The sequence below is a fragment of the Lepidothrix coronata genome, unplaced genomic scaffold (assembly GCF_001604755.1).
Source record: "Lepidothrix coronata isolate B3197 unplaced genomic scaffold, Lepidothrix_coronata-1.0 Scaffold25, whole genome shotgun sequence".
Classification (NCBI taxonomy): domain Eukaryota; kingdom Metazoa; phylum Chordata; class Aves; order Passeriformes; family Pipridae; genus Lepidothrix; species Lepidothrix coronata.
The window spans coordinates 4,923,205-4,948,350 of record NW_016690205.1 but is presented as its reverse complement, the minus strand read 5'-3'; the positions used below and the strand labels follow the sequence as shown (position 1 = coordinate 4,948,350).

Here is a 25,146-nt window from a genome sequence, read left to right as displayed (position 1 = left end):
TGTGGAGGGGGACTGGAATGACTCTGGAATGCTGACTCCTGTATTTACATCTTGGTGTTTAACAATAAATTTCCCCAGTTCCTTCGGTTCATCCAAGTGTCATGCTGCTAATTAAGATGCTAATGAAGACACAGAGCCAACCACAGTGGCCTGGGCTCCTCATGGAGCTCCAGCTCCACATTTGGCTGTGGTTTGGAAGTGCCAGCTGAGCTCTGGTGCCTGAATCGAGAGGTGGTGGGTTAGAGCAGACAGTGGGCACAAACCACAGGGATCAGTGAGGATGTTTTGTGGGCAGAGGAATCTGTTAGAGCACAGAGCTGCTGTGAGGTGCTCAAGGGTTGCCATAGAGATTCTCTGGGCTCTTTGGACCGGCCGTGAGGAGCGAACACAAAACATTCCCTCCCCCTGAACGTCTGAGCCAAAGCCCGTCGAGGAGCTCAGCCTCTCTCGGCTGCCCCCAATGAGTTGTGGGTGATACCTCCAGAGCAGCACTTGACAGCTCATTTCTGCTCACACTGAGCCCTTTTATGCCTCCTGAAAGGTCCACACCGAAGGATTGGAGGAGATGAGTCTCAGCTGATCAAGCTGTTAAAATATGCTTCATTTCCAGTATAATCAACCCAGTGACTTCGAATCCAGGAGGGGATTAGGAGAAAAAGTCTTTCTATTGCCACAAAGGCAGCAAAATTTCCCCGGGCTCTGGGGTGATGTCTGATGTACAGCTGTGTCATTTTTTCAGGGAAAAAGCTCCATCCTCACTTTGGTTGTGCTCACCAACCATCTCACGTTGGGGTAGAACAATGAGCTCAGCTTGTTTTCGCACAGAAAAATGTAATGCCACAGTGTTTCACTCTTAAAAATAAATTTAAATACAGTGAAGCTCTCTGCCAGACTAATAAAAAGCGTATCTTTGACATTTTTTCAATCTTTTCCCTAACTCTTTAAACATTTAAGCAGACAGCTCATCAATGACATATTGCATAAATGCTTCACTGTTAGAAGTAATTTTTCATGATGAATCTTTAAAGTGCCAGACTATCTGATAAGTTAAATTTTGATTTTCTTTCTATGACAAATGGTTAATAGTTGTCTCAGAGTCTTTCTGCACTGTGATTTTTATCTCTATTTTATTAGGGTAATAATAACATCTAATATACTCTCTCATATCTGTCTTGTTCTTTCTTAAGGTCAAAATTATATCCAGAGCTAAAAGCAGCAAAAGACTTCTTCCTTTCTCATTTTCAGTATTTTAAGGTAATAAATTACCATTTACAGGCAAATAATAGCAAATTAGGAAATCTCAGTGTGATATATATACTTCAATATGTGCTTGGTAATCAGAAAACCAAGTATTGGTATGTCATTACAACAAGGAATTTTCAGTCTTGCAAGTTAATTAGATGCTATTACATCAGGCTATTTAATTGCCTTTCTTGCCAATAATCTGTGAAGAAGAAAAAAAATGTTAATTCCTCTTCTTGTCTTCAGGCAGATTTTGCTCGTTCACGTTTTATTGGATTTGTTCTTCTGAGTTTCACCTACTGGGAATCTCAGCTGCCTCCTTCAGAGTCACAGATCATTTTTAGGGAGCAGAGAAGCAGCAGGAAACAGGCAATAACACGTCCAGCTCTTTGTAAGGAGCAATTTCAGGTGTGGAGATGGGATGGGGATGCAGCTGCCACAGCCACGGGACAGCTTCATCCCAACCCCAGGGCTCAGGACAGAGAGGCTGCTCAAAGTAGTGATTGCTGAGCTCAGTGATGGCTCCCATAGCCCATAGACAGGCAATCATTAGTGGAAATTTATGTCCAAAGCCTCCAAAGGTGGATACAAGTTAGAGCAAAGTAAGGTAAAAAAAATCCTTATGGATTCTGGATGTCCTTTAAATGCATTTTCATCTGTTTTACCAAAGGATGCACAGTCAAAAATTAAGAAAATACATGGATTACTTGCTTAAGATTGAACAAACTGCAGCAGCTGCCCTTTGAAGGTGCAGGGATAGAGGATGCCTCTCTCTCAGCCTCAGTGGGGAATGAGCATCTCATGCCAGCACCATTTACTTGGCTGGAGCTGGAGTAATGGACAGTGCTGCTGAAAACAGGCCATGAACCCGGGAATTGGCTTGGATGTGGGATCCACAGGGCTCCCTGGGGGTTACAAAATGGACATGGGCAGAGGATGCTTGGTCCCATGCTGAAGGGGAGGCTGGAGGTGACACTGATGGCAAAGCAGAGCTCACACCTCTCTCCCAGCCCCTCCAGCTGTGGAAACCACCCTTCTCTGCCCCAACATCTCCAAAGCCCTTCCCAAATCCGTCAGTCATGACACTGCTTACTCAAGATGGCTTGATGGAGACAGTTTCTTATTTTTCAGTAGCAGAAATTCAGTATAAATTATTTGTCTGAGGTCACAGACTGAATTACTATCAAAGGCCAAGACTGGCCAGGCCATTCCCAACCTCCCAATTTGCTCCTCAATCCCTAGACAAAGCATTATTCTTCCCACCCTCTATTTCTCTTATTTTCTCTCCTTCTTTTAGGTTAACCAAGAAAAATAGTAAAAAAGTCAACAAAATATCTTTTCACAGTGTAATGAATCCTTGTTCTCCAGAAAGGAATATAATTCCTGGCAGTACATTAATTATGCTGTAGGTTGGCATCCCTATAGCCAGCCCTATGTCCTCTTTTTACTGAAAAAAGAGATGTCTTATGCCATATTTCCAGTTTCTGTCAGCATAAAAATTAATGTGCTAAGCAATAGCACCCTTAGATCCTTATTTTCTGACAGAGATCACTGATGTTACTCTCTGTTCTTTCCAAAATAAAACCACCTTTAAAGTTCAGGGAAGAGTTCAGCATTTCATCAGTGGCAGCCCTGAGTTTTCAGTGGGCGGTGATGGCAAGATCAGCCCAGCAGTGACAGAACCACTCCTGCAAGTCAGCTGCATGATCTGCATTTTCCAGGCTTGCTCAGTGTGATTTAGGTGAGTACAGGACTTATGGCTCTTGGTGGCCTCCTCCTACGATCTTTTTGTCTATGCAGATCCCTCAAGGTGGAGTGGCTTGTCAGGCAATGGCTAAATCATAAATAATGAGCTTTTTCCTGCAGCCAAGAAGCTGTTTTTTCTTGCAGCCCATCCTTTCAACAAAAGGGGATGAAGGTCTGTGCGAGCAGGATCCTGGCTCTGCATCCCTTCCCTGCTCCAAGGCAAATGCCAAACACTAAACGAGTTACTTTCATCCTGCACAATAAGTGAAAGGGAAGAGGCTGATTTTCCAAGCTCCACGTAGAGCTCTGTTGACTGCCAGACAACCTTGCTCATCCCAGGTTACCAAGGCAGGAATGTATTTGATTATGTAGAAAAATGTGAACAAAAATGGATGTGAAAGCCCAAGAAAAACGTAAATCTGAATTTGTTCCAGTTTTTTTTTATTTCCTGAAAATTAAGTTGGGTGGGATATGAGCTGCAAGGAGCAGGACAGAACCACGCCAGGAAGCTGCACTGTGGCAAAACATCTCCATCCCCACAGCTGTGCACAGATGCAGAACAGAATCATGGAATCATGGAATCACAGGATCCCAGAATGCTTTGAGTTGGAATAGATCTTAAAGGTCACCCTGTTCCACGCCCTGCCCTGGGCAGGGACACCTTCCACTACCCCAGGTTGCTCCAAGCCCCATCCAACATGGCCCTGGACTCTTTCAGGGATGAGGCAGCCACAGCTTCTTGGGCAGTTCTGGAGAGACCTGGATGCTGCTGGAGTTGGACAATTGTATTTGCAAGAGACTGCTGTGGCCAAAATCACAGCAGCCAAGAGTGGAACAGGTCAAATGTCCTGCTGCAGTGGAATTCCTGTGTCACTGCTCTTGCCCTGCTCATCTGACAGTACAGGAGACAGAATTCATGAGAATAACAAATATCTGATATTTTCCTTATAAATTTTTAATATTCTCTAGGAGACACTCGACAAAGAGATGCAAGAGCTAAGAAACCTAGAGACCAGCACTGTCCCAAAGGAGCCCAAGTGTTTAAGCAGCTCTAAAAAATATGAAGCATTAAACTTTTCAACTTGGACAAACACAGACAGGAGCGTGTTTGATCTCCCTGAATCAGCCAGGAATCATCCAGAAACCTGATATCCCACCAAAAGAGCTCCACGATCGGGTCACTTTTCCCCACGGGCTCAGAGGTACAAAACACAGGATTGGGCACCATGGAGGTGATGATGCCAAACCACCTTTTTGTAGGGTTCATAATGATCTCCTGGGTTATGATCTTTAACAGGGAAATATTAGAAAACATCCATCTATTGATTTATTAGTAGTATCTTTGAATACAAAAGGAATTGTATGGACACTGCCACGTTTCAAGCCAGCATCACAGCACTTGGAGGAAACAGCCACAAGGTAGAACTCACACATGTGTAACTCAGCAGATGACCTTTCCTACACCCCACATTTACCTGTTTTCAGACAAAATTACCTTTTTCTTTCTTTTTTTTTTAACAGGAAATTTGAAAAAATCCCACATTTGGCACATTTCATCAGCTGTGTGTTGCCTACCAAAGTCAATTAACTGAGGCACAGGGAGCAGTGCTGATACCCTGCCTTACAGTGATTTCCCAGGACTCTTCTGGAAATGAGCTGACACGTCTCCAGAGATTATTCCCTGCTAAAGTAATTTTAAATAACTATATTAAAAAGCCAGTGGAAGTTACAAGTAGGGCCTGATTCTGCCTTTCATCAGTGGCCCTTCATATCTTTGGGAATCTGAAATAAAATGTACTTTACATGTGTATTAAAGTTGCCAGAGCAGTTGCCTTCAAGTAAATGTGATTTGGGACAGGAAAGCAGAGGATTGCCTCGTGTTTGTCTCTATGGCAGAGAGGAGGGATTTTGGGAATAATATGCTCCATCCTCCCCACAGGCTGCGAACACACATCTACTCATAGCATAGGATTATCTTGGTATTAATCAAAAGCAACTTGATTAAATCTGTAGCTTTACAAAGAAGGGGAATTAACCAACTGAAAACATTCATTCCAAGACAAAACTTTATGACACTGTAACTTGGGGAACAAAGCCCGTTCCGAGCAATCCCATCTGCTCTGCTCGGCTCGAGCGCTCGGGAACAAACACCCGGTTACATGCTGAGGACACGGGCTGGTCTGATCCTAGAAAAGCATCAAAATAACTCTTTAAGCACAAAGTTAAACATCAGATGTCAAAATGGGGGCCGTGGTTGGGGGCACTTGTTCATGACTTTGCTCTTCGAAAGGAAGTTTTTTTAATTCCCGATCCCACGCCGTTGCGAAAGGACCTTTTGTCGAGAGGTGTCTCCAGGTGAGGCTTTAAAAGAGCCAGTTCTTCATCCCTGCCCACCTTGGCTAAGCAGCTGTTCAGCAGGAGCAGGCAATAATCAGATTTTCCATACAGCTGGCAATTCAAATAAAAAGGATTGTTGCTCTGGAGATTAAAAAACAAGCAAACAAGGGGAAAAAAAAAAAAGACAGATAAGACAAGGTAAAATTATGGATTTGTGTATTTGCCAGGGCTTGTTCACTATGAAAAGCGAAGTAGAAACACAAAAACAATTTATTGTTTATGACAAGGATGAACTGTTATTTGCTAGGGATTTCTCAAACTGAAAATCAGATTTTTTTCATCGTTTTCCAGAAATCTTCACTGCATTTCTGGTATAAAATACTGATACAATTACATTCACAGTATGATATGAATTGTTCTCTGTGATGGTGACCACTTGTGACATGTGACACAGTTTCCCTGGAATGGCATCCGTGTTTATTGCTGTAAAATGAGATCTTTTCAGTGAACAATGAAATAGAATCTTGTTGTAGCTTGTGTGAAGTTATGTAGCTTAAATGACAGGTAAGAGAAAACAAAAATATCTATAAAGCAGAAATCTGGGAGAGGAAGATTTCCAGTAGGTATGAGTGGTTATGGTAGTAGTAAAGTTTAATAATGAAAATATAGTAATAGGAATTTTAAAAATTCTGCATAAAAATCCATGTAGGTTTCTGGACACATTCCTTCTACCTGCACTTTACAGGATAAAAATGCAAACTACATAGAAACTTTTCCAGATTTAAACTGCCCTTACATTGAATTGCATTTGAACTATCATTGAATTTTAAAAGCAAAACATTTCCGGGCATGTCTATAGTTGCTGTGTGCATCTTTCACCATATCCTGATCTCCCAGCTGGTTGATTATCTATCTAAAAACAATACTCTTCCATTTCTAAAAGTTCCATGCAAAGGCATAGGATTAACCCCTGCCTTCACTGGAATAAAATTTAGATTTACTAGCTTTAATTCAGTATTCTACTGCTTTCATTTAATATTGTTTAGTACTTTATATTTTTTTTGTTTGTTTAATGATTCTTAACAACCAAGAGCAAGTCCCATCCCCTTCTGTCACAGATGAGGAGTTTCCCCAGACTGAATTTTCTCCCTAACAAGAAGAAACACTTTTTTTACAAAAAAAAAACAACAACCCAGGCACAGAGAAATTCCCCTTGCTACCTGCCTAGACTTCCCTTACTGAGGAAATGACTGTTATCTTGAAATCGAATAAATAAATTCAATGTATTGCAATAATTAAACTCAGTTTTACCTATGATATCACTGCCATAAAGAGATCCAGGAGGAAAAGTGGCTGCTCAGATCAAGCTGTGCCCAAACTACCCATGATCAGAAATGAAAGATGATTCAGCATTTACAGAAGAAAAACAGAGAGATGAGCCAGGCAATGGATACTTTAAGGATAACAGGGATTTCACATCCATAAAATAGAAGCCAGTAGCCAGAAATTCTGACAACAGCAGATCACCTTAATGAAAAGATAATGATGCAAAACACACCAGAGGAAACACAGAAATATGAACTGTGGCTCCTAGAGGTGATTTACAGCAATAAAATACAGGGATCTAAGGAAGGCTTTGTCCAGAGGAGGGAAATTGGTCATCATTAGAAATAAAATATCTCATTCCACGTTGGGAAAGTCTTGGATAGTGTCTGGGTGACTTGGCCAGCAATTTGTCATGGAAAGGATATTAATATTATTCAACTAACCTGCTCACTTCAGCTTTACAGGCTGTTCTACTTTCTCTCGTAGTTAATCAACTTTCTACTCCTGATTCTGTGCAATAATTCTCCATAGCTTCATATAAGAATTTCAACTTTACCTACCCACTGACAAATAAATTAACTGGTTTATAAACAAGTCAAATTAATACATGTATCTAGTTGTACCTATTTGATATAGACAAGGAATTTAGATGAAATGAAGAGATTTATGTTTTTTTCTCTTCCATACAATATTTCAGCTCCCCACACTCCACATTAAATATGCACTGGATCTCTCACATGATTATTTTAGAGGCTTGCATATTTTATTAATAACTAAAGCAAAAATTGGGTTATACTCCAGGGAAATTAGGTAATGATAATTAACCAATAGCTTTAATACAAGGAACTTCTTTCATTTCATAAAAAAAGCCACAACAACAAAGAAGCACTCAAACAAACAAAACTAACTTAAATAAAATAGCAATTTGAAATAAATGAAGCATCTCATCTTGGAGTAAGCAGGGAGTGTGACTTACCTTGGAAGGGCCAACGGGGTAACCCGAGCACACGAATGTCATTGAGATCCACAGAAGGAAAACAAAGTTTAACCTGCATAGACTCCAAAGAAAACATGAGATTAATTAAAATTTGAACCAAAATCAAGCAAAACCAGGTGAATACAGAGAAAAACACAGAAACCCAGCATATTTTCTCCATAAACCAAGTAACCAGCAGTGTCTTTACCTGCTCATTTTTTACTCAGGAGAGCGTGTTGTACGTACACGCAGTCCTATTACCAAATTCCTCACACATCCCTTCAGTTCTTTCTTAGATGACCATTTTATACCAGAGTTCAGGAGTGAAAATGTCATCAAAGCTGATTTTATTATGACTAATTGGCCCTTGTTTGGCCTTTTCTTCTTCTTAAATGGGCAAATGGCAAGAACACACGTTCAGCTGCCATTACGAAGCCACCGAGTGATTTCATTTAAAGTGTCCCATTAAATGTCTCTCGGGAGGGTTTATTGTTACGTCTGGATCATCACAGCAAACCTGAGCAAAGGTCTAAGGATTTCAAAAATACATTCTGAGAGTTTGTTACCACTTCCAATAGATCAGGTTAAGACCTTGGAAAGCCTGGCAGCGAGGGAGAAACACTAAAACTGCACTTTAAGTAGAAAGTTCCTTAAAGAATCTTATTATACTCAGAGCAGCCACAATACAGAGAACAATACAGAACAATTTTTTTCCTTTTTCTCCTCCCTTTTTTTAATTTACATGCTTGGTTTCTAATGCACCCAAATTTTGAGTGTTTTTCTTTGAACTAAAGTCCTGTGGACACTTATTTCTTCTGTTACATGCAGACATATCTTAGCTGACATTAAGTTTATTCAATCAAATCTTCTGTAGGATTAATAAATGGTGTTAATTTCCAATGCAGCAAATGTTTGCTGTCTGAGTGCATAATTTGTTACTGCAACAAATTTAATTGTGTGACATTTTAGGGGGTTGTGTGGTTTATCTGTACAGAGTCAGTCTCCTGATGTAGATGCACCTAATTCCAGGAGGCAGAGAGCTGGAATATCTTCAGGTAAGATTTGGAGAAAGCCATGTAAGGGTCTTTACCAGTTTTTATAGAAAAATTCATGATGTGATCCCAGGTTGTGATTGACAATTTGTTCCCCACTGTCCAGGGTGGTGCTGATCATGTCAGTGGTTGACATAATCCAATGACTCTTCAATGACTTGTAGTTGCTGGTAAAGTACTTCAGGATCCTTCAGGACCAGCAGGGCTAGAGAAATAAGGATAAATTAGCCTCATTTAAACCCTGCAGTCAGCAATCCCTTAAGAAAACTCGTCAGGAGAACATTTCACTATTTGCATATTCAGTCTGTGCCCTCTTATTCAGAGAGAAAATCCTCTGGTTTGAATCGAGCCTCCCGTTCCCACTCTACAGGACCTCCAACTCCAAGGATAAGAGGATTAGTCCGTGTTTCTGCTGCAAAGAAAAGCACTTTGTGGTGGATTCTGCTCAAGCTTAGTTTGGTGTCAGCTTTCACTGCATCTGCATTTAGTTTAACTCCATTTTCATACAAAATTAACCTTTGCACAACTCTGCTTGTGAAGATGAGGGACAAGAACAGGCTTGTGATAAAAGTTCAGGATTTCCATGTTCAGCCTTAGACTCTCCAGGTACACTTTAGTGTGCATTGCTAACTTAGTTTTTTTAAATCATGAGTTGTTTGACCTCCTGGTGACCCTCCACTGTGCCTGGTCAGCACCTCCTGTGCTCAGCTTTATCACATCCCTCTAAAAAAGAGGATTGGGCCACATTTGTGGCTCACAAGCTTTGTACATGAGAGGTGCACAGAGAAGATTCCACCTTTTCAAGGGCTTTGACCAACCACAAACAGCTTTCACATGAAAAAACCCATAAAAACATGAAAGAGTTTAGGTTGAAAAAGCTCCCAAGATCATCGAGTCCCAAGCACTGCCAAGGCCACCACTAACCCATGTCCCCAAGTGCCACATCTACAGGGTTTTTAAATCCCTCCAGGGATGGGGACTACCCCACTGCCCTGGGCAGCTGTGCCAGGGCTGGACAATAATTTTTGGGAAGAAATTTTCCCTAATATCCAACCTAAACCTCCTTGGTGATGCAGATGGCACTTAAACAAGCAAGAATTATTGAGACATCACCCCCCCAGAACGGGGCTCAAGGGGTTTTGCCCACCCCTCAGACACACAGAAGAGGTTTTACCTGAAGATTCAATCCCTCATATCTGCTTCTCCCTTCTTTCTGTTTATTTTTTCTGGCTCTTCAGGCTGCAATTTAACACACCACAACTGTGATTTGCATGCAGAAAGTGTATGTGGAGATTCAGATACGTTCTATATATTCTCACTTCAGGTTTGGAGGAAATCAGGTTTAACAGAACAAGTGGCAATTGACATTTCTGGCTTCTCCTCTGTCTGCAGGGCACCCAGGTGGAGGCTTTGCTCCCAGCTAAGGTTCACTGGCAGGTATCACAGGTCATGGGAATCATTAAGAACCATAATAAAAACTCCCAGCAGCCATAAAATTTGCATTTTAGGAGAATAAATTAGCAGCAATATCTTCCACTTGCCTGCAAAGCCCATGGCATCACCTCTTCCTTCCTGCTTCTTTGTTAAAGGAACAGTGTATTGAACCTTGTTACTGCTTTCCTCTGCTTTTCCCACAAAAAATGAAACAATAAAAAAATTGCTGATGAGCCTCTCAAACCTTGCAACTTAATGAGCTTAACAGGCCTATAAGCTTTAGAACATGATATGTCCTTCCCCCATCACAGCAGTCAACCTAAATTAAATTTTTAATGTTAATTAAATGTTTAAATTAACTTTGCTAAGGGAACAAAACAATCAAAATTGATGAACACACCAAAAACTGTGGTCCATTGGTATAACCCCAAACATGAACAGCAGGCTCATGCTCTGGATAAAGGCAAGGTGTGGAATCTTGTTGTTTTCCTCTGAGATGGTCCCAGTGAAACCTCAGCATGGCTTTTCTGGAGAAAGCCTCCAGGACATTTTGCTCCAAGCTCAATCTTTTTGTTGCTTTCAAGAACATTGAGAAACCATTTGTTTTGAGACCACTGCAAGGTGCAAGATGGAAACTAATCATGCTCCCAGCATATGAATCTGTTCCTGGCTCAGTGATAATAGAAAATCCCAGCAAGACATGAAGACAGAAGAAAAACAAGAGTCAGAAAGCAGGTTTATTCCTTTGGTCGTTATTGCTGTGTTCTCACTGCCAGCGAGGGGACACAACCAAACCTCTGCTTGCCCCACTGGGATCTCATCTGCAGAGGCACAAAGGAGCTGAGGAGTTGCTGGAGATGCACGCTTGACTGTTTCTGTGCATTGTCGCTAAATCCCTTAAACTCATAAAATTTTGATGTGGTTGCTCCACCTCTGGAAGCGTCCAAGGCCAGGCTGGATGGGCTTTGGAGCAATCTGGGATAGTGGAAGATGTCCCTGCCCATGGCAGGGGTGGGATTAGATGATCTTTAAGGTCTCTTCCAATCCAACCTTTCCCTGATCCAGACAGAGCCCAGCCCTGGCTGACAGGGGCAAGGGGTTCTAATGCCGAATGGTGCAGCTGTGGTGGACACAGCTCTTGCCTCCCTCCTGCTCTTGGATATTTGACAGGCAGTGCCTGACCATCTCTGACTAGTCCCCAAGCACGTGGCACTCATGCCTGTGGCCTGGAACTGTCCTCTGTGCCATTACCTTGGCTCCTGTGCCATTTCCTTGGCTCCCGTGCCATTTCCTTGGCTCCTGTGCCATCCAGGTGTTCTCACCACACACTCTCTGTGGAGGACACAACAGTCTCATCAAAGGTCAGGTGCATATTTTCCCAGTCCACTGAGGCCTGTGTTGGCTGCTGTGGATAAACAGCTTTGTGTTCCTTTTTCAGCTTCAGAAGTTCTCCAGAAGGAGCGACACATTTATTGAATTTCATGCTGGCTGCTAAAGCTGCTGCCCACAGAGCACAGTCCTGTCAGGGACACACTGCTCGAGCTCCTGCAGGCAGGGACAGCTCCTAACTGAGCCCTGGCACTTAGCCCTCGCTTAAAAGATACATGGCTCCTTTTTAAAATCTACTTTTAATGCAATTCCACTCAGATATCACTCCCCTCTAAGCCTGAGCTTGCAGTGGTCAAGGCTCCAGCAATGCACCTTCTGACTCACAGGTTTGATCCATGAGAGGAAGAAAATCAAAAGGCATTAAAGGCAGGAGAGGCACTGCCAGTCCTGCCTCCCCCTCCACAGCAGTGCCTGGGTTTCCTGGATGGATGCTCAGCAGGCACAAGGGGAGCAGAAAGGGCTGTACAAGGAACAGGTCCAAGATTTGTGGACATACTGATCCTGTAAACCTCAGGATCCCTTTTTCCACCTGATTTCAAAGCACTTCAGCATCATGAGGGCTGTGCATGTCACTATCACAACAAAGGGGATGGAGCTGCAGCTGGATCCTCCCATGCCAGGAGGAGAAATCAGCTCTAAAGTCACGTTTTTGATCCCACCTCATCCAGGAACTGTCACTGTGTCATAGTCACCATCCTCAGGATCTGAAAACCTAAATCATCCTCTCTAATTATATATATTCCTTTTCTTGGTTACAACATACACAGAGATGGTGTGGGCAGAGACAGCTTGAGTTTCCTTATCCCACTCCCAGCACGGGGCAGAGCTGCTGCTGATGTCAAACACTGATGATGGGAAGTGATGCCAAACGTCATCGTCTCCTACGTCCCGCAGCACGTGGCACCTCACAGACCCTCTGCCAGGCCACAAACATCCACGCCACTCCTGCTGATGCCACCACACTCGTGCCACGTCCCACGTGGAATGGCAAGAATAAGGTTTTTGGCAAAAACGTATTTAAGCACAGCAGCAATTTATAGACTTACAGATCTCCTGCGTTCTCGGTCAGGTTCCTTCACACGCCTTCAGAGAAACAATCTGCATGAAGCACAACATGGAAAACAAGCTCTCCTTGCTCTCTCTGCACCACCACCAAGTGTTAAAGCCATTTGATACTTTATCTGGAGGGACAAAAATATAAAAGAGCAGAGCAGACGAAAGTTGCTCAAACCGTTAAGGGGAGGCTCAGCAAGGGAAAAGTGGCAGTAATTAACATTTTTGCTGCACTGATTTGTACATGCCAATGTAATTTATGCACTCAGAAATGTCTCAAATAGATCCTGCAGGAAGTTGCTGCCTAAGAAAAGATGTCAGTGCTGAGCTAAAAAGACACCTGTCAAAGCCAAACCCCAATTTCTGTTCAGATGCAACAAAGATCTCGATGATCTGAGACAGTCTGAATAGTTGTTGAAGTAGAAGGCGGAAAGAGAAAAGAGCCCAGATAGACAAGAAAAAGCAAAGTTTTTTGAGGAGAGTGAGGAGAAAAGGATGTAGGAAAGTCTGATGTGACTTTAGAAGGAGAGATCAAACTTTAAAGGGATCAGACTTTAAAGGAGTCAAGGAAAACTAACATAAATATTATAAATAGTAAGGAATAGTGAGGAAGAGCTGGGTGGCTTTGAAGGGTGCAATTTTTTATGTGTGTTATTGCTCTGTATCTCAAGGTTCTCTCATGGATAAGGCTAAGGAAGACAAGGAAAACATACCCAGTATTTTCTATTATGCTAAGATGCCAGCAGAATATTCTGTCTCAAGCAAGCTTGTGTATTTTCACCTACAGAATTTCAGTACAAAACCATTCTTTCCTGCTCTCTAAGTCCTTGGGATGTCACAGCAACAGCACTTTGTCAATTAGGAATGGAAAAAAGGGAGCAACGTAGGGCAAAAGCCAGAGCTGGCAGTACTGCTATCCCAGGAATTATGTGGGGAGGCAAAATGTGGGACACAAACCCGCAGACCCATAACAACTGCAAGGGCAGAAAGGGACACAGATGATGCTGAAAGCTTATCTGGATACTCAGCACCTACAGGCTGGACAGAAAGGGAGGAATTGCTCCCACCTGAACAGGATTTTATGCAATCCAGAGCGACCTTCAGGATGGAAAACAGGTCAGCTGGATGCAAAACATCTGTCAACAGGCTCATTGCCTCCACAAACAGTCCTGATCAGCTGGGTTGGAAGCGAAGTTACCTCTCATTTGGCAGAGAATTATGAGAAAAATCTCCAAATCACAACTCAGAGGTGACTCAATTTCCTTCTGAACGGGCAAACATTTGCGAGGGAGAAATCTCAGCTGTTCCCCAGATTAGCTGTTGGCATTTCTGGAGAAGGGTAAGATGCCACTTTGAATTTGTGACATGAGACCTAAAGTACCTTTAGGAAATAAGTGGCTGCATCTGGAACAGCTCTCATCATTTGGAGGAGGTGAGAGGACACACCTTTTTTTCTCCAAAATGCAGAGCGTTTTCCATCTGTCCTTCATGCTCTTTTAGCTCATTGCTATTTTCTTTGTCTGTGCCACTTAAATAAACAAGGATACTGCAGACTCTTTGAAGGAGTCCTTCTTTCCCACAAAAGCCTTTTGAAAGGAGGGATCTTCTCCATAATGACCCACCAAACAGAAAACAAACAGGCACTGAGCCCTAGAGCAAGCGTCATGTCGGGCTTTAAAATTTGCTGGTAGGAAGATAAAATCCAACTCTGAGCCTGCCTTGTTCTGTAGCCTCTGAAAATGCCAGGCCTGGATGATTTCTTGGCGACTATCACTGCTTATAAAGGTCCTCAAGCAGCAGAGGTAATGTGGCTGTCAAACATTTCGGTGCCCCGGCTGACGTGCCTTTTGTCTGAACATGAGCGACCAAGCAGCCTGATTTCCCCTCGTGTTCTCTCCCCCTTAGAAAAGGCTTCATCCAAAAATATCACACACCAAAAGACAGGAGAAGTTGCAGTTTCCTCACTGAAAGCCTCTTGCAGCTGACTGGATTTTTCTTGCTCTGTGCAAGGATTTCTTTGTACCCAATTATGTTTTAGTGTGCGATGTAACTCCTCAAGAAGTTGTATCTGGAAAGGGACTTTTAACGAGGGCCTGGAGGGACAGGAAAAGGGGAAATAGCTTTAAACTTAAAAGAGAGTAGGTTTAGATTATATATTGGGAAGGAATCCTTCCCTGTGAGGGTGGTGAGGCCCTGGCACAGGTTGCCCAGAGAAGCTGTGGCTGCCCCATCCCTGGAAGTGTCCAAGGCCAGGTTGGAGAGGGCTTGGAGCAACCTGGGCTAGTGGAAGGTGTCCCTGCCCATGGCAGGGGGTGGAATGAGAGGAGATTTAAGGTCCCTTCCACCTCTAACCATTCTGTGATTCTATGATACTTTGATATCTGCCTCTTTTATTCTTCTATTACTTGCATCAATACCTAAATTGCAAACCTCACCTCTCCTCCTCTCTCCACCATCTGAATTCCCCTTTTAGCATCAGGGTCTTCAGTCTTTTTACCCCTCCCCAGAGCTGCCAACTTTGGAGGCAATCAGCTTCTTAATCAAGAGTACAGATTAGTAGGAATAAACACAAAATCCAGTATTAGAAAAGCTCATATAACCTACTCTCTGAGGAATAGGAAAGGCCACAGATGCTGAGGATCAGGATTTTTCCCTGTGACAGGACAGTGGATATTCTCCAGCTACTCACCACAGAGTTTCACTGCTCTGGTCTCACAGGAAAAGCTCTGAAGGCACAGTACATGAAAAGGAGCAGCTCTCCATTCAGCCTGGCACTGCTCTGACTGCCAGGAGCAAACATGTAGTGCTCAAAAACCCTGTGCCTCTTTCTTCCTTCCCAAGCCCCTTCCTGCTGACAGCCCCTGCTTTCATTTGAGCACGGAAGGTTCACGCTTTTAAACCCAATTCCCAGCTCACGAGTACACTGCAAAAGTGACATGCTGGACTTCAATATTGCACTTCTCAGTAAAGTCTGAGTGTGTCCCAGCTGTGAGGGGTGAGGAGAGACAGGGGAGCACTTTCAAAGGGCTGAGGGCATCATTTTAAAACCAAGAAGCACCAGGAGCTGGAGAACTTGGCTCTGCAGCAGGCAAGGAGCACAGCTGAGTTAACACTCTGTAGAAGCACCATGTGCTCCACTCAGCTGGGCCTCAGCACTGAAGGGGTGTGGTGGGACCCCAGGGTTTTTGGGGGTAAGGATGTGCCCCAGGGACAAGGTGATGCTTCCCCTGGTGCTTCATGAGCAGCATCTCCACCAGCTCATGGATCTCTGCCCAGGGCTCCTGCCCTTCCTTATTGCCTCAAGAGATCAGAGATGCTCCAACTAGCACAACAAATTATGAATGAGCAGCTAAGGAAGAGAAGCTCCCACAGTCCCAGTTACCGCAGCCGGAACGACACGACCACATTACACGTAGGAGATCCCTTGAAACTCAAATAACCCCACAGTTCCCTGCCTTGCCAAACTCCATAATATCAGCATTGCCTGAGCCAACAGGACAAGAGCTAAAAATACTCTGATCCAACTCATTGCAGGCCCCTGATGTGAAGGCAGAGTCTCTTAACATGTGCTCTGTGGAAGTGTTGCAGTGTGTGCCCTCGGGGCGAGTCTGCACCACGGGCCTGACACCGATAACAACGTGGCCAAGAGGCTCAGCCCAAAGTTTTCCCATTCCCCTGGAACAATTCACAGCTCAGCCCTGCTGTGGTTTCTTGGTGCATCTCAGAGTCAACCTCTCCTTTTTCAGTGCCAAACTATGTTCTGGAGCCACATCAAATCGCTTTGCACTCCCTGCAGTTCACAAGCTCTGAACTGGATGTTTCTGTTCCACATGTCAGAGATGGGAGACACAGACTCTGAGAACTTTGCATCTCCCAGGGCTATTTTCTAACCTAGAACCTCCCTCCAAACCCCACTGACAGATTGGGGGTGGTGTAGCCCAAACAGGTGCTGGGGAGGGGTTTTGAAGAGGAGCACACTGTGTTCATGCAGTGTCATGTTCTCCACTGTCCTTCTGTGCTCAGTCCTGTTTTCCACATGAATGGACTCAGAACCAAAACAAAATGTATTTACTATGGTTTTCTTCTGCTGCATAAAGTGATGTTTTCATAGAATGCCAGAATGGGTTGGGGTTTTAAGGGGACCTTGAAGATCATCTCCCTCCACCCCCTGCCATGGGCAGGGACACCTCCCACTGTCCCAGGTTGCTCCAAGCCCCATCCAACTTGGCCTTGGACACTTCCAGGGATGGGGCAGCCACAGCTTCTCTGGGCACCTTGTGCCTCCCAACCCTCACAGGGAAGAATTTCTTCCCAATATCTAATCTAAACCCACTGGTTTTGAGTTTAAAGCCATTCCCCCCTGTCCTTTCTCTACCTGCCCTAGTGAAAATTCCCTCTCCAGCTCTCTCAGAGCTTCTTTAGGTACTGACAGGCCACAATAAGACCATCCCAGACAGTTCTTCAGGGGGCCTTCTCCTCTCCCCTTCCTAATTTCAGCCATGTGGAGGGTTTGTCTCTTGTCTCACTAATATTTCTCTTTAGAGAGGGGCAGCTCCTGGTTCACCTGCCTGTCTCTGCCCCCTGAGAGGAGTTTTTCTCCTCAGTTTTTCTCTGTGTTCCCAGAATCCATCACCCACTCCAGCAGGTCATAGCCCAGGCTACATGTCTTGAGCAGTTTATTCTGGAAAATACCAGCCCCATGAATGACCTTAACTTGGAGAGGGAACATCCCAAACTCATCCAAAGCACATTTGCTTTTCCAGCCTCCGGGAAGCTTGTTGAGGCGCGTCTGTGGAGTGCAGGCTCTCCAGCACGGAGGGAAGCTGGCCAGGCAAGCCCTGCACCCTGCTGGGGATGAAGATGTTACAGTTGCCTGGGAAACCACTCCATGGGATCACTGAAATGTATTCTATATGTTTGCCTTCAGATACAAGATTATCACCTTGTCCATGAGCAGCGTCAGGAGAAAATCCTGACACGGGATAAACTCAGGCTGGAACCTGCAGGAATCAAATAACTCTTTTCACAGAGATAAATCCAATATAAAGTGACTCAGGGTCCAACACCAACCAAATGTGCTCTGCAAGAGTAAAGGTGGGTCACAGAGCATTAAAGCACCTCACTCCTCAGCCAAGGACACAAGGTTTAAATCCATTAGCCTATTACTAGCAGGTGGAAGAATTGTCTGAGTAGAGAGAAAAGACCTATAATCAAAGGAGATGGGGTTATTCAAGGACTGAGAGTATTTATTTAGATTCAATGTTTTTAAATTTGGATTTTTTTTTACCTATTTTAAGGAAGAATACATTCAGTAATTACAGCAGGAGCACTGGTAGCCACCAGGTAGCCACAAGCCAGGCCCAGATGGATGGTGGGGTAAAATCTCTGTTTGCACTTTCTCATAGCAATGAGCAATTCAGGACTCATCCAAGATGTTGGAGCTCTGCCACATTCCTTTCCCAAGGTTTTCTCTGGTACCACAACAGTGACATTGCACACAAAACCCCACAGACTTAACGGTGAAGGAATTCCAGTAAGGACTGGCAAATGTTGGTTTGGGGGAAATCAGGTTTAATAGGAAGCAGGAAGGGGGAAGAATTTAAGGTTAGATGACATTTTATTACAAAATAACAAACCGACAAGTCAAACCAGGACTGTGTTGTGTCTAAATGTCACAGAATCATAGAATGGTTTGGGTTAGAAGGGACCTTAAAGACCATCTCATTCCAACCCCTTGCCATGGAAATATGGTGGGGGTATTGGACCAGTTTTAGAGGAGAAAGAGCAATAAAGAAGAGCAAAACATTGCTCAAAATTTCCTATTTCTGGCAGCAGTTTAAACAAGGAACCCAGTACAATTTCACTGCTTGCTTACCTTCAATCAAAGAACAACACTGGGCTTTAATTCCTCCTGTGGGTGTAGTCAGCTCTTAAGTTAAAATCCAGGCTTAATATCCTCTCCTCATAATTTAGGTCACAGACAGAGAAGCAACACAAGGAAACAGAGAGAAATTTCAGGCTTTGCAATAGAGGCTAAAAATCTCCATCCCGGGGCATCAACTGCAGCCACTGCTCTGCTGGGAAAGATCCAAGTCCTGCAGCCAAAAAAGTCTGAAATCCCTACAGGATTCAAAACCCGGGTTACCAGGCCTTTGCTGGGGTCTGTCTTCAGTCTCTGAGGTTGTTTGACTGGTTGTTGAGGTCAGGAAAGAGCCTGTTCTGCTCTTTGAATGGATCATACGCTGCGGGCAGCCCGGAGAGCAGCAGGAGAAAGCCCAGTGAGGCACTGGGAGAGCCCCATTTCCAGCTTCTCTCCTCTGCCAGGGACAAAAAGAAACAAAAAGGGATGTCGGAAGGAATCATTGGGATCATCCAGTTCACGTGGATGGAACAAATGAAGGAGAAAAGTGTTTAATGGAAGAAAAAGGTGAAAGGCTGGGAGAGCTGGGGGTGTTCACCTGGAGAAGAGAAGGCTCAAGGGAGACTTTAGAGCCCCTACCAGTGCCTAAAGGGGCTCCAGGAGAGCTGGAGAGGGAATTTTCACTGGGGCAGGTAGTGAAAGGACAAGGGGGAATGGCTTCCCACCCAAAGAGAATAGATTTAGATGAGATATTAGGAAAAAGTTCTCCCCTGTGAGGGTGGTGAGGCCCTGGCACAGGTTGCCCAGAGAAGCTGTGGCTGCCCCATCCCTGGAAGTGTCCAAGGCCAGGTTGGACGGGGCTTGGAGCAACCTGGGATAGTGGGAGGGTGTCCCTGCCCATGGCAAGGGGTGGAACAAAATTATCTTCAAGGTCCCCTTTCAACCCAAACCATTCCAGGATTCCATGATTAAACAGCAGATCAGAGCAGTACCAGTCTGGAAGCTTCTTGTGTTGTTTTTTTTTTTTTCCCAGTTCTTCACTTCAGAAATACAAACAAACCAAACCACCTTCCCCTCTGGTCCCTGTGACACAGTTGCAGGGTGATGTTCAGTGTTTCAGCTGTGGTCCTGTGCATCAGCAGAGTTACACACACCCTCAGCAGTCAGTGCCATGTGACTCTCTGCAGTTTATGATGCTCATAATCATATAAACATAATTACATTGCACAAGGCCATAAACTCCACATTCTGGGGGGGTGTGAGTATCTTTATTAAACTGTGTATTTACACATTCTTACTAATTTATATGGCATCTTTCTTGTTAAATATAACAGCAAAATATAATTGTGTCTTCCATTTCTAACGGTGGGCTGGGTTTGTTTATATTGCCAAAATGTATGTGCCTAAATTTTTGAACATCCAAAAATCCTCGGGAGCCTTAGATGAGCAGAGCAGCCTTACAGGGCAGCCCTGGGGTTTCTGCTGAGTCATCATAAGGCCTGGGCAGAGATTGTTCCATCCAGCTGACCCAAAATGCTGCTAAAAACACAGTCAGGTCCTTCAGCACTGCACAAACCAAATTAAACTTCCAGGAATCTGCATCCAACTGATTCCTGACATACATTTCAAGTATAACTGCTTCTCCTTTTATTTTTTTTTTCCCCTGGTATTTCAGTTCTGGCTTGATTTGATTGAGATTTTCAGGAGAAAATAATAAGAACTAATGAAGAATAATTAATCACATCCCAGGGGAAGGTGCCATATATTTTAGTTTACAGCTGGTGATACTGCAGAGAACACAGGACTTTATGGGCCCTGTTACCAACTGGCCTCTTTGTATGGCAAAGGGGAAAAGCGAAATGAAAAAGGAAAGGGGGAAAAGGAAACGAAAAAGAAAAGGAGAAAAGAAAAAATGGAGGAAAAAGGGAAGGCAAGGCAAGGCAAGGTTCTATTTTGTACATTTTCTTCTGGTCTAGCATTAAGTTTGAGCAGGTTTATTAAGCCTGGCTCCACTCTGACAGACATCCAGCAGAGGCTGACGGAGCTGCTCCAGCCCTTGCTGCCAACGCGCTCCCAGTGAACTGAAGGGAGACTTCCAGGGGCTGGGATGGCAATTCCAAAGTCCCTGCTCACACAGCTCCTTGGCCTCACAGCAAGGGCTGCCAATAAGGCTGTCAAATTAGAGAGATGGTGTCCTGTAACGTGGATTTCTTTCCTGCAGGAAAAACTATTTCAGGCTGGGCAGGGAAGCGCCAGAATCGCCACGGGCTGGGAGCTGCATCCACTGCCTGCAGGGAGGGAATGGAGCTGCATCCACTGCCTGCAGGGAGGGAATCCACATCCAGCAGCAGTGCCTGGATATCCAGTCTGCTCTGGAGACTCACTTTAAAAACAAATACAGCTTCAAGATACCGTAGTGATGCAGCTATGCCAGTGATGCCACCAGACCAGGCCCTATATCCGTCTTCTTCCATGTGTTTGGGTACTCTGAGCAAACAACCCAGCCCTGCCAAAGCAATGCAAGTGGAACATGCAGTAAATCAGGTAATACAGCAAAAATCACTGTGCCAGAACAGCCACAGCAGAGGCCTGAAATTCACTTTTACCTTCTTTTTTTTTCCTACTGAAAGCAAAAGCTGAAATACCCCGTGAGAGCTCCACACCATCAGCAGAGAGGATCTCACCAGAAAGCTCCATGAGAACAGTTTTTCAATGCAGAGAGGAGAAAATTAGTGTTTGGAGTATCAGAGCCCATGTCAAAGAGAAAAAAAATTAATTAAAAAAATAGATCTGAACAGAAATTCTGTAGTTTTAGTAGGAAATACTTTATGATGAAGCCGAGCAAGTAAACAAACAGAATGGCAAGTAATCAAATAAGACTTTCACATATTGTTGGACAAGCCATAGGTGTTTTGTTGGTGGTTTTTTTTTTATAATTACATTTTTTTGTCATAGTCTTTCTGCAAATAAACGTCCCTACACATGTTTTAGGGAGAGCAATGCACTGGAAAATCACACAGCATTGGAGAAGCAGCCTGTGCACATCTCCAGGGTTAGCAGGTCAAAGACATCAGGATATTCTAGGGAGAATTCAGGTTGCTGGTTAAAACCCCTAAAAAAATCACAGGTTTTCTTCACATCACATCAACTGTTCCCTTTTCCTGTTCTTCTGCACATAAAGCAGAAAATGCCTGGACTGAAACCTCCATGGAAAAAAAAAGAGGTGATGTTGCTGCCTTGGGGGTGCTGCTGGAAAACTCTGTGTGTTCTTTTGTCTGCCTTTGCCTGTGGAAAAATCCATCAGTGCTTTAGGCTTTAGGGCTTTATGCAATTATTTTATTCTGTGTTAAGTGAAAAACAGGAATCAATATTTATTGTGCACATCACAGTCCTGTGTTTAGCCCCAAAAAGGGTTTAAATTGGATAGCCAGAGTCCATATGTCAACAAACATATGGGCTGTGTGTGTCACAGACACTTTATGAAGCACATTCCTTTGTGAAATAGCTGAGAGCTTCAGGAATTTTTGGAAGTGCCTGAAAACAATATGCAATTGCAAATGAGGTGCCTAAATTATTTGAGATTATAATTTCAAACAGGGTGTCTCTATTACAGAGTCCTTTGTACTTGCTTCTAGGACTGTGTGATTTATCCTGCGCTCCATCATTGATTTTTGCAGTGGTACATCTCTCTTAGCAGAGCCTACATTTATTTCCATAATTAGGATCATTGCAATGTTTTGAGTTTAATTGTGACCTTTGCATCTCTTTAAACAAAACTTCTTCGAGCCAGTACAACTGTATTTTACTGAGCTCTGTCCTGCAGTGGCAGAGAACTGGAAAAACACTCTCCCAAAGACTTCAGCTCCTCACTTTTAATAGTAAGATGTCCTCAGAAAACCAATTTCAACTTATTCCTAGACCAAGTCCCATGAAGGACTCCATTTGTCTGCAGCAAGCAGGTATTGACCATTCCCATCCATCCCTGTCCATCCCTAATGCATTTCCTCTGCCCACAGAAATGGGGATGGACAGGTTTTCTGCCTGAAATTGCAGCTAGAAAAGTACATATTAAAGAAATTACCTTGGAAAATACAGTTTTTCAGTCTTCCTCCAGTTTTCTTCAGGGACAGAGAGTAGAAAACTTCTGTGACAGGAGCAGAGATGGGAGTCCACGACTTTTGAGGTGATGTTTAGTTGGCTGAAGGTTCAGTGATGATGAAAAATTCTAGGATTTCAGCAGTGGGGGATTTTCACTGCCTGTCAAATAATTTAGGAGAAATCATTACAATGAGAAGCCAGTTAGAAAAGGCATTGACATTAAAAAACGTTCTCAGATGAGAAGTAAAGGGTGCTTTGTCCCACACTTGGTTAAAGCAATGGCAGTGATGGCCTTTAAAATATGATTCAGTGATTTGCAGCAACTTGGTTTGCATTTCTTTAGGTAAATTATCATTATCAACAGCCTGAGCATGAGATTGTGCTGAATACACTACTTTCAACAGAAAAGAATGGAAAAAATTGTGCAAAATAACCTCCATAAAGAGAGATTTCAAAATTGATCAGGAACAGTAACATCAATTATTCTTGGAAGCACTGGAAAATGAAGGCATTTCCCACTAGGACTGGACAAAAGAGTCAAACAGCCCAACACCTGGACTGACAGTCACAAAGTTCTCACAAATTTTAATTGCTTTGCCAAATATCTGCTTCCACAACTTGTTTGCAAGAACTTGGCTCTGCAAAAGCTGCTGATATACAAAAGTCTGTGGCCGTTCACAGACACTGAAATGAGCCTTCCAGCTTTCCATGAGATGGAACTACTGCCAGCTGTTTGTTGTAGTAACAGGAGTTTGTCTGGAAGTGTCCAAAAGTCTTAATTGCTGTCTGTAGCCAATCCACATGGCAAACAGGGAAAAAGAGGAGAAACAACAAAGCAGAGACTGCAACGTGGAATTTCAACCCTTCCAGAATTACTCTGAGACGTGGAGAGCAGTGAAGACAGAAATGATGGATGAAATAATTGTGTGAGGCACTATCAGGCAAAACTAAACCTGTTTTGTGTTGCAGTTCATCCCAGTCAGGGAGAAGGGCCAGGCTGCACTTTGCATTCTAACAAATAAGAAACAGTGTCCCTGGCTGCCCTCAAATTTTTCAGGGGAGATCTTCAGCACACAATCCTGAGAAAGCACCTGTCAAAAAACAGGTGTCCCCAGCCACAAAGCACTGCATGAACATTGATCATAATGATAATTATTTTGCAGCTGGAAGAGGAATGTATTTAACATCAGACAACTGGGGACAACGGTCCTTCTCCTGACAGATTTCACCAGGGGTCACAACAAACCCAGTGTAGCTCATGTCTGTGTGACAGCAGCTCCCTTCCTGGGGGACACCTCTCACCAGCAGTGAGTGAAGTGCCAGGGGACGTCATGAATGAAGACAGAAAAGGAACTAAATCTCACTGAAAAGATAAATCTTCTTCATCCAGACTTCCCACAACAAGGAAGAAGCTCAATCAGTCAAAATTTCATTATTGGATTTATACTGGGTTCTGCACCCAGGCAGATGCACCCAGGCAGATGCACCCAGGCAGGTGTGATGGACCCACCACCCCTCCTGCCCAGCCCTCCTCCAGGACAGCTCATCTTCTGCTGAAGCATCTGTTGCTTTACAACTCTCCACTACTATTTTTCCCGACTGGAAAATGCTTTCCCATATCTCCCTATGTTTTCTAGGGTAGCATTTCAGTCCAAAACCACTAGAAATGGGTCTGGGATGGAAAATCATGGGATCACAGAATGGTTTGTGTTGGAAGAGACCTCACAGACCATCTCATTCTCCACCTTACACTACACCAGCTTGCTCCAACCTGGCCTTCAACACTTAAAACTCCAATTCCTTCCTTTTCTTCCCACTCTCCTGCTTTCCCTCTGCAATCAGCTGCTGCCTTTGTATAAGCTCTGTTCAAAAAACTAGTGGATGTGGCATTTGGGGACATGGGTTAGTGGTGGCCTTGGCAGTGCTGGAACAGTTGCACTGGAGCTTAGCAGCCTTTTCTGACCTTAATAATTCTGAGATACATTTGGTATAACCCTGGGCCACTCCAGGACCACTAAAGCTACTTTAATATGTACCAAATTTCAAGGTGAGGGAAAAGAGTGCAGATTTTAGGTGACATCAGTGATGGTTATGAAATATAATCATTAAAATGCCCTTTCCCTGCCTCTACCAGAGCACTTACAGTCACTGATTTTCAAAAATAACTTCCAAAAGTGGTGTTTTTGGAGTACCAGAGCAGGTGGATCTGAGATCTGCAGTTAATGCAGCTGAGTGTGCAGGAGCACTCTGAGCCAGCTTATTTTCCCACTGAGGTTGATGTGAAACCTTCTTTTGATTTCACTCATGCAGGGTTGAACCACTCAGGTGGTGTTTATCCAGTGAATAAATGAGAGATGGCACAGGAGTGTCTGAGTGAATTCAAAATCACGTGGCAAACTCAGTCGGGAGCAGCAGCTTCCAGGGCTGTGACACTAAAACCAGTGAAAATTATATCAAAGCAAGATTAAAATAGTTCTTAAGTACATGGGGATGTGGTTTAGTGATGAACATGGTGGTGCTGGGTTAAGGGTTGGACTCAGCAATCTTAGAGGGTTTTTCCAACCTTAATGGCCCTTCCCTTCCCTTCCCTTCCCTTCCCTTCCCTTCCCTTCCCTTCCCTTCCCTTCCCTTCC

General features: G+C 43.8%; 1 protein-coding gene across 4 annotated transcripts in view; it reads right to left on the bottom strand.

The window, feature by feature from the left end:
• Positions 1 to 4,476: 4,476 nt before the first annotated feature.
• The window catches only part of NPS (neuropeptide S), a 32,601-nt gene continuing 11,931 nt past the window's right edge, over positions 4,477 to 25,146 (bottom strand). The window contains exons 2-7 of one of the 4 annotated variants that reach the window (XM_017809151.1): positions 22,497 to 22,672; positions 12,549 to 12,683; positions 9,854 to 9,918; positions 8,718 to 8,884; positions 7,628 to 7,709; positions 4,477 to 5,466 (exon numbers count right to left, since the gene is read on the bottom strand). In XM_017809151.1, coding sequence (XP_017664640.1) covers positions 5,257 to 5,466; positions 7,628 to 7,709; positions 8,718 to 8,815 — 390 coding nt within the window. In that variant the 5' untranslated portion in view covers positions 8,816 to 8,884; positions 9,854 to 9,918; positions 12,549 to 12,683; positions 22,497 to 22,672 and the 3' untranslated portion in view covers positions 4,477 to 5,256. Of the gene's footprint in view, positions 5,467 to 7,627; positions 7,710 to 7,835; positions 7,903 to 8,717; positions 8,885 to 9,853; positions 9,919 to 12,548; positions 12,850 to 18,430; positions 18,697 to 22,496; positions 22,673 to 25,146 lie in introns of those variants that run through there. The other 3 variants (XM_017809152.1, XM_017809153.1, XM_017809154.1) reach the window with 3 other exon arrangements.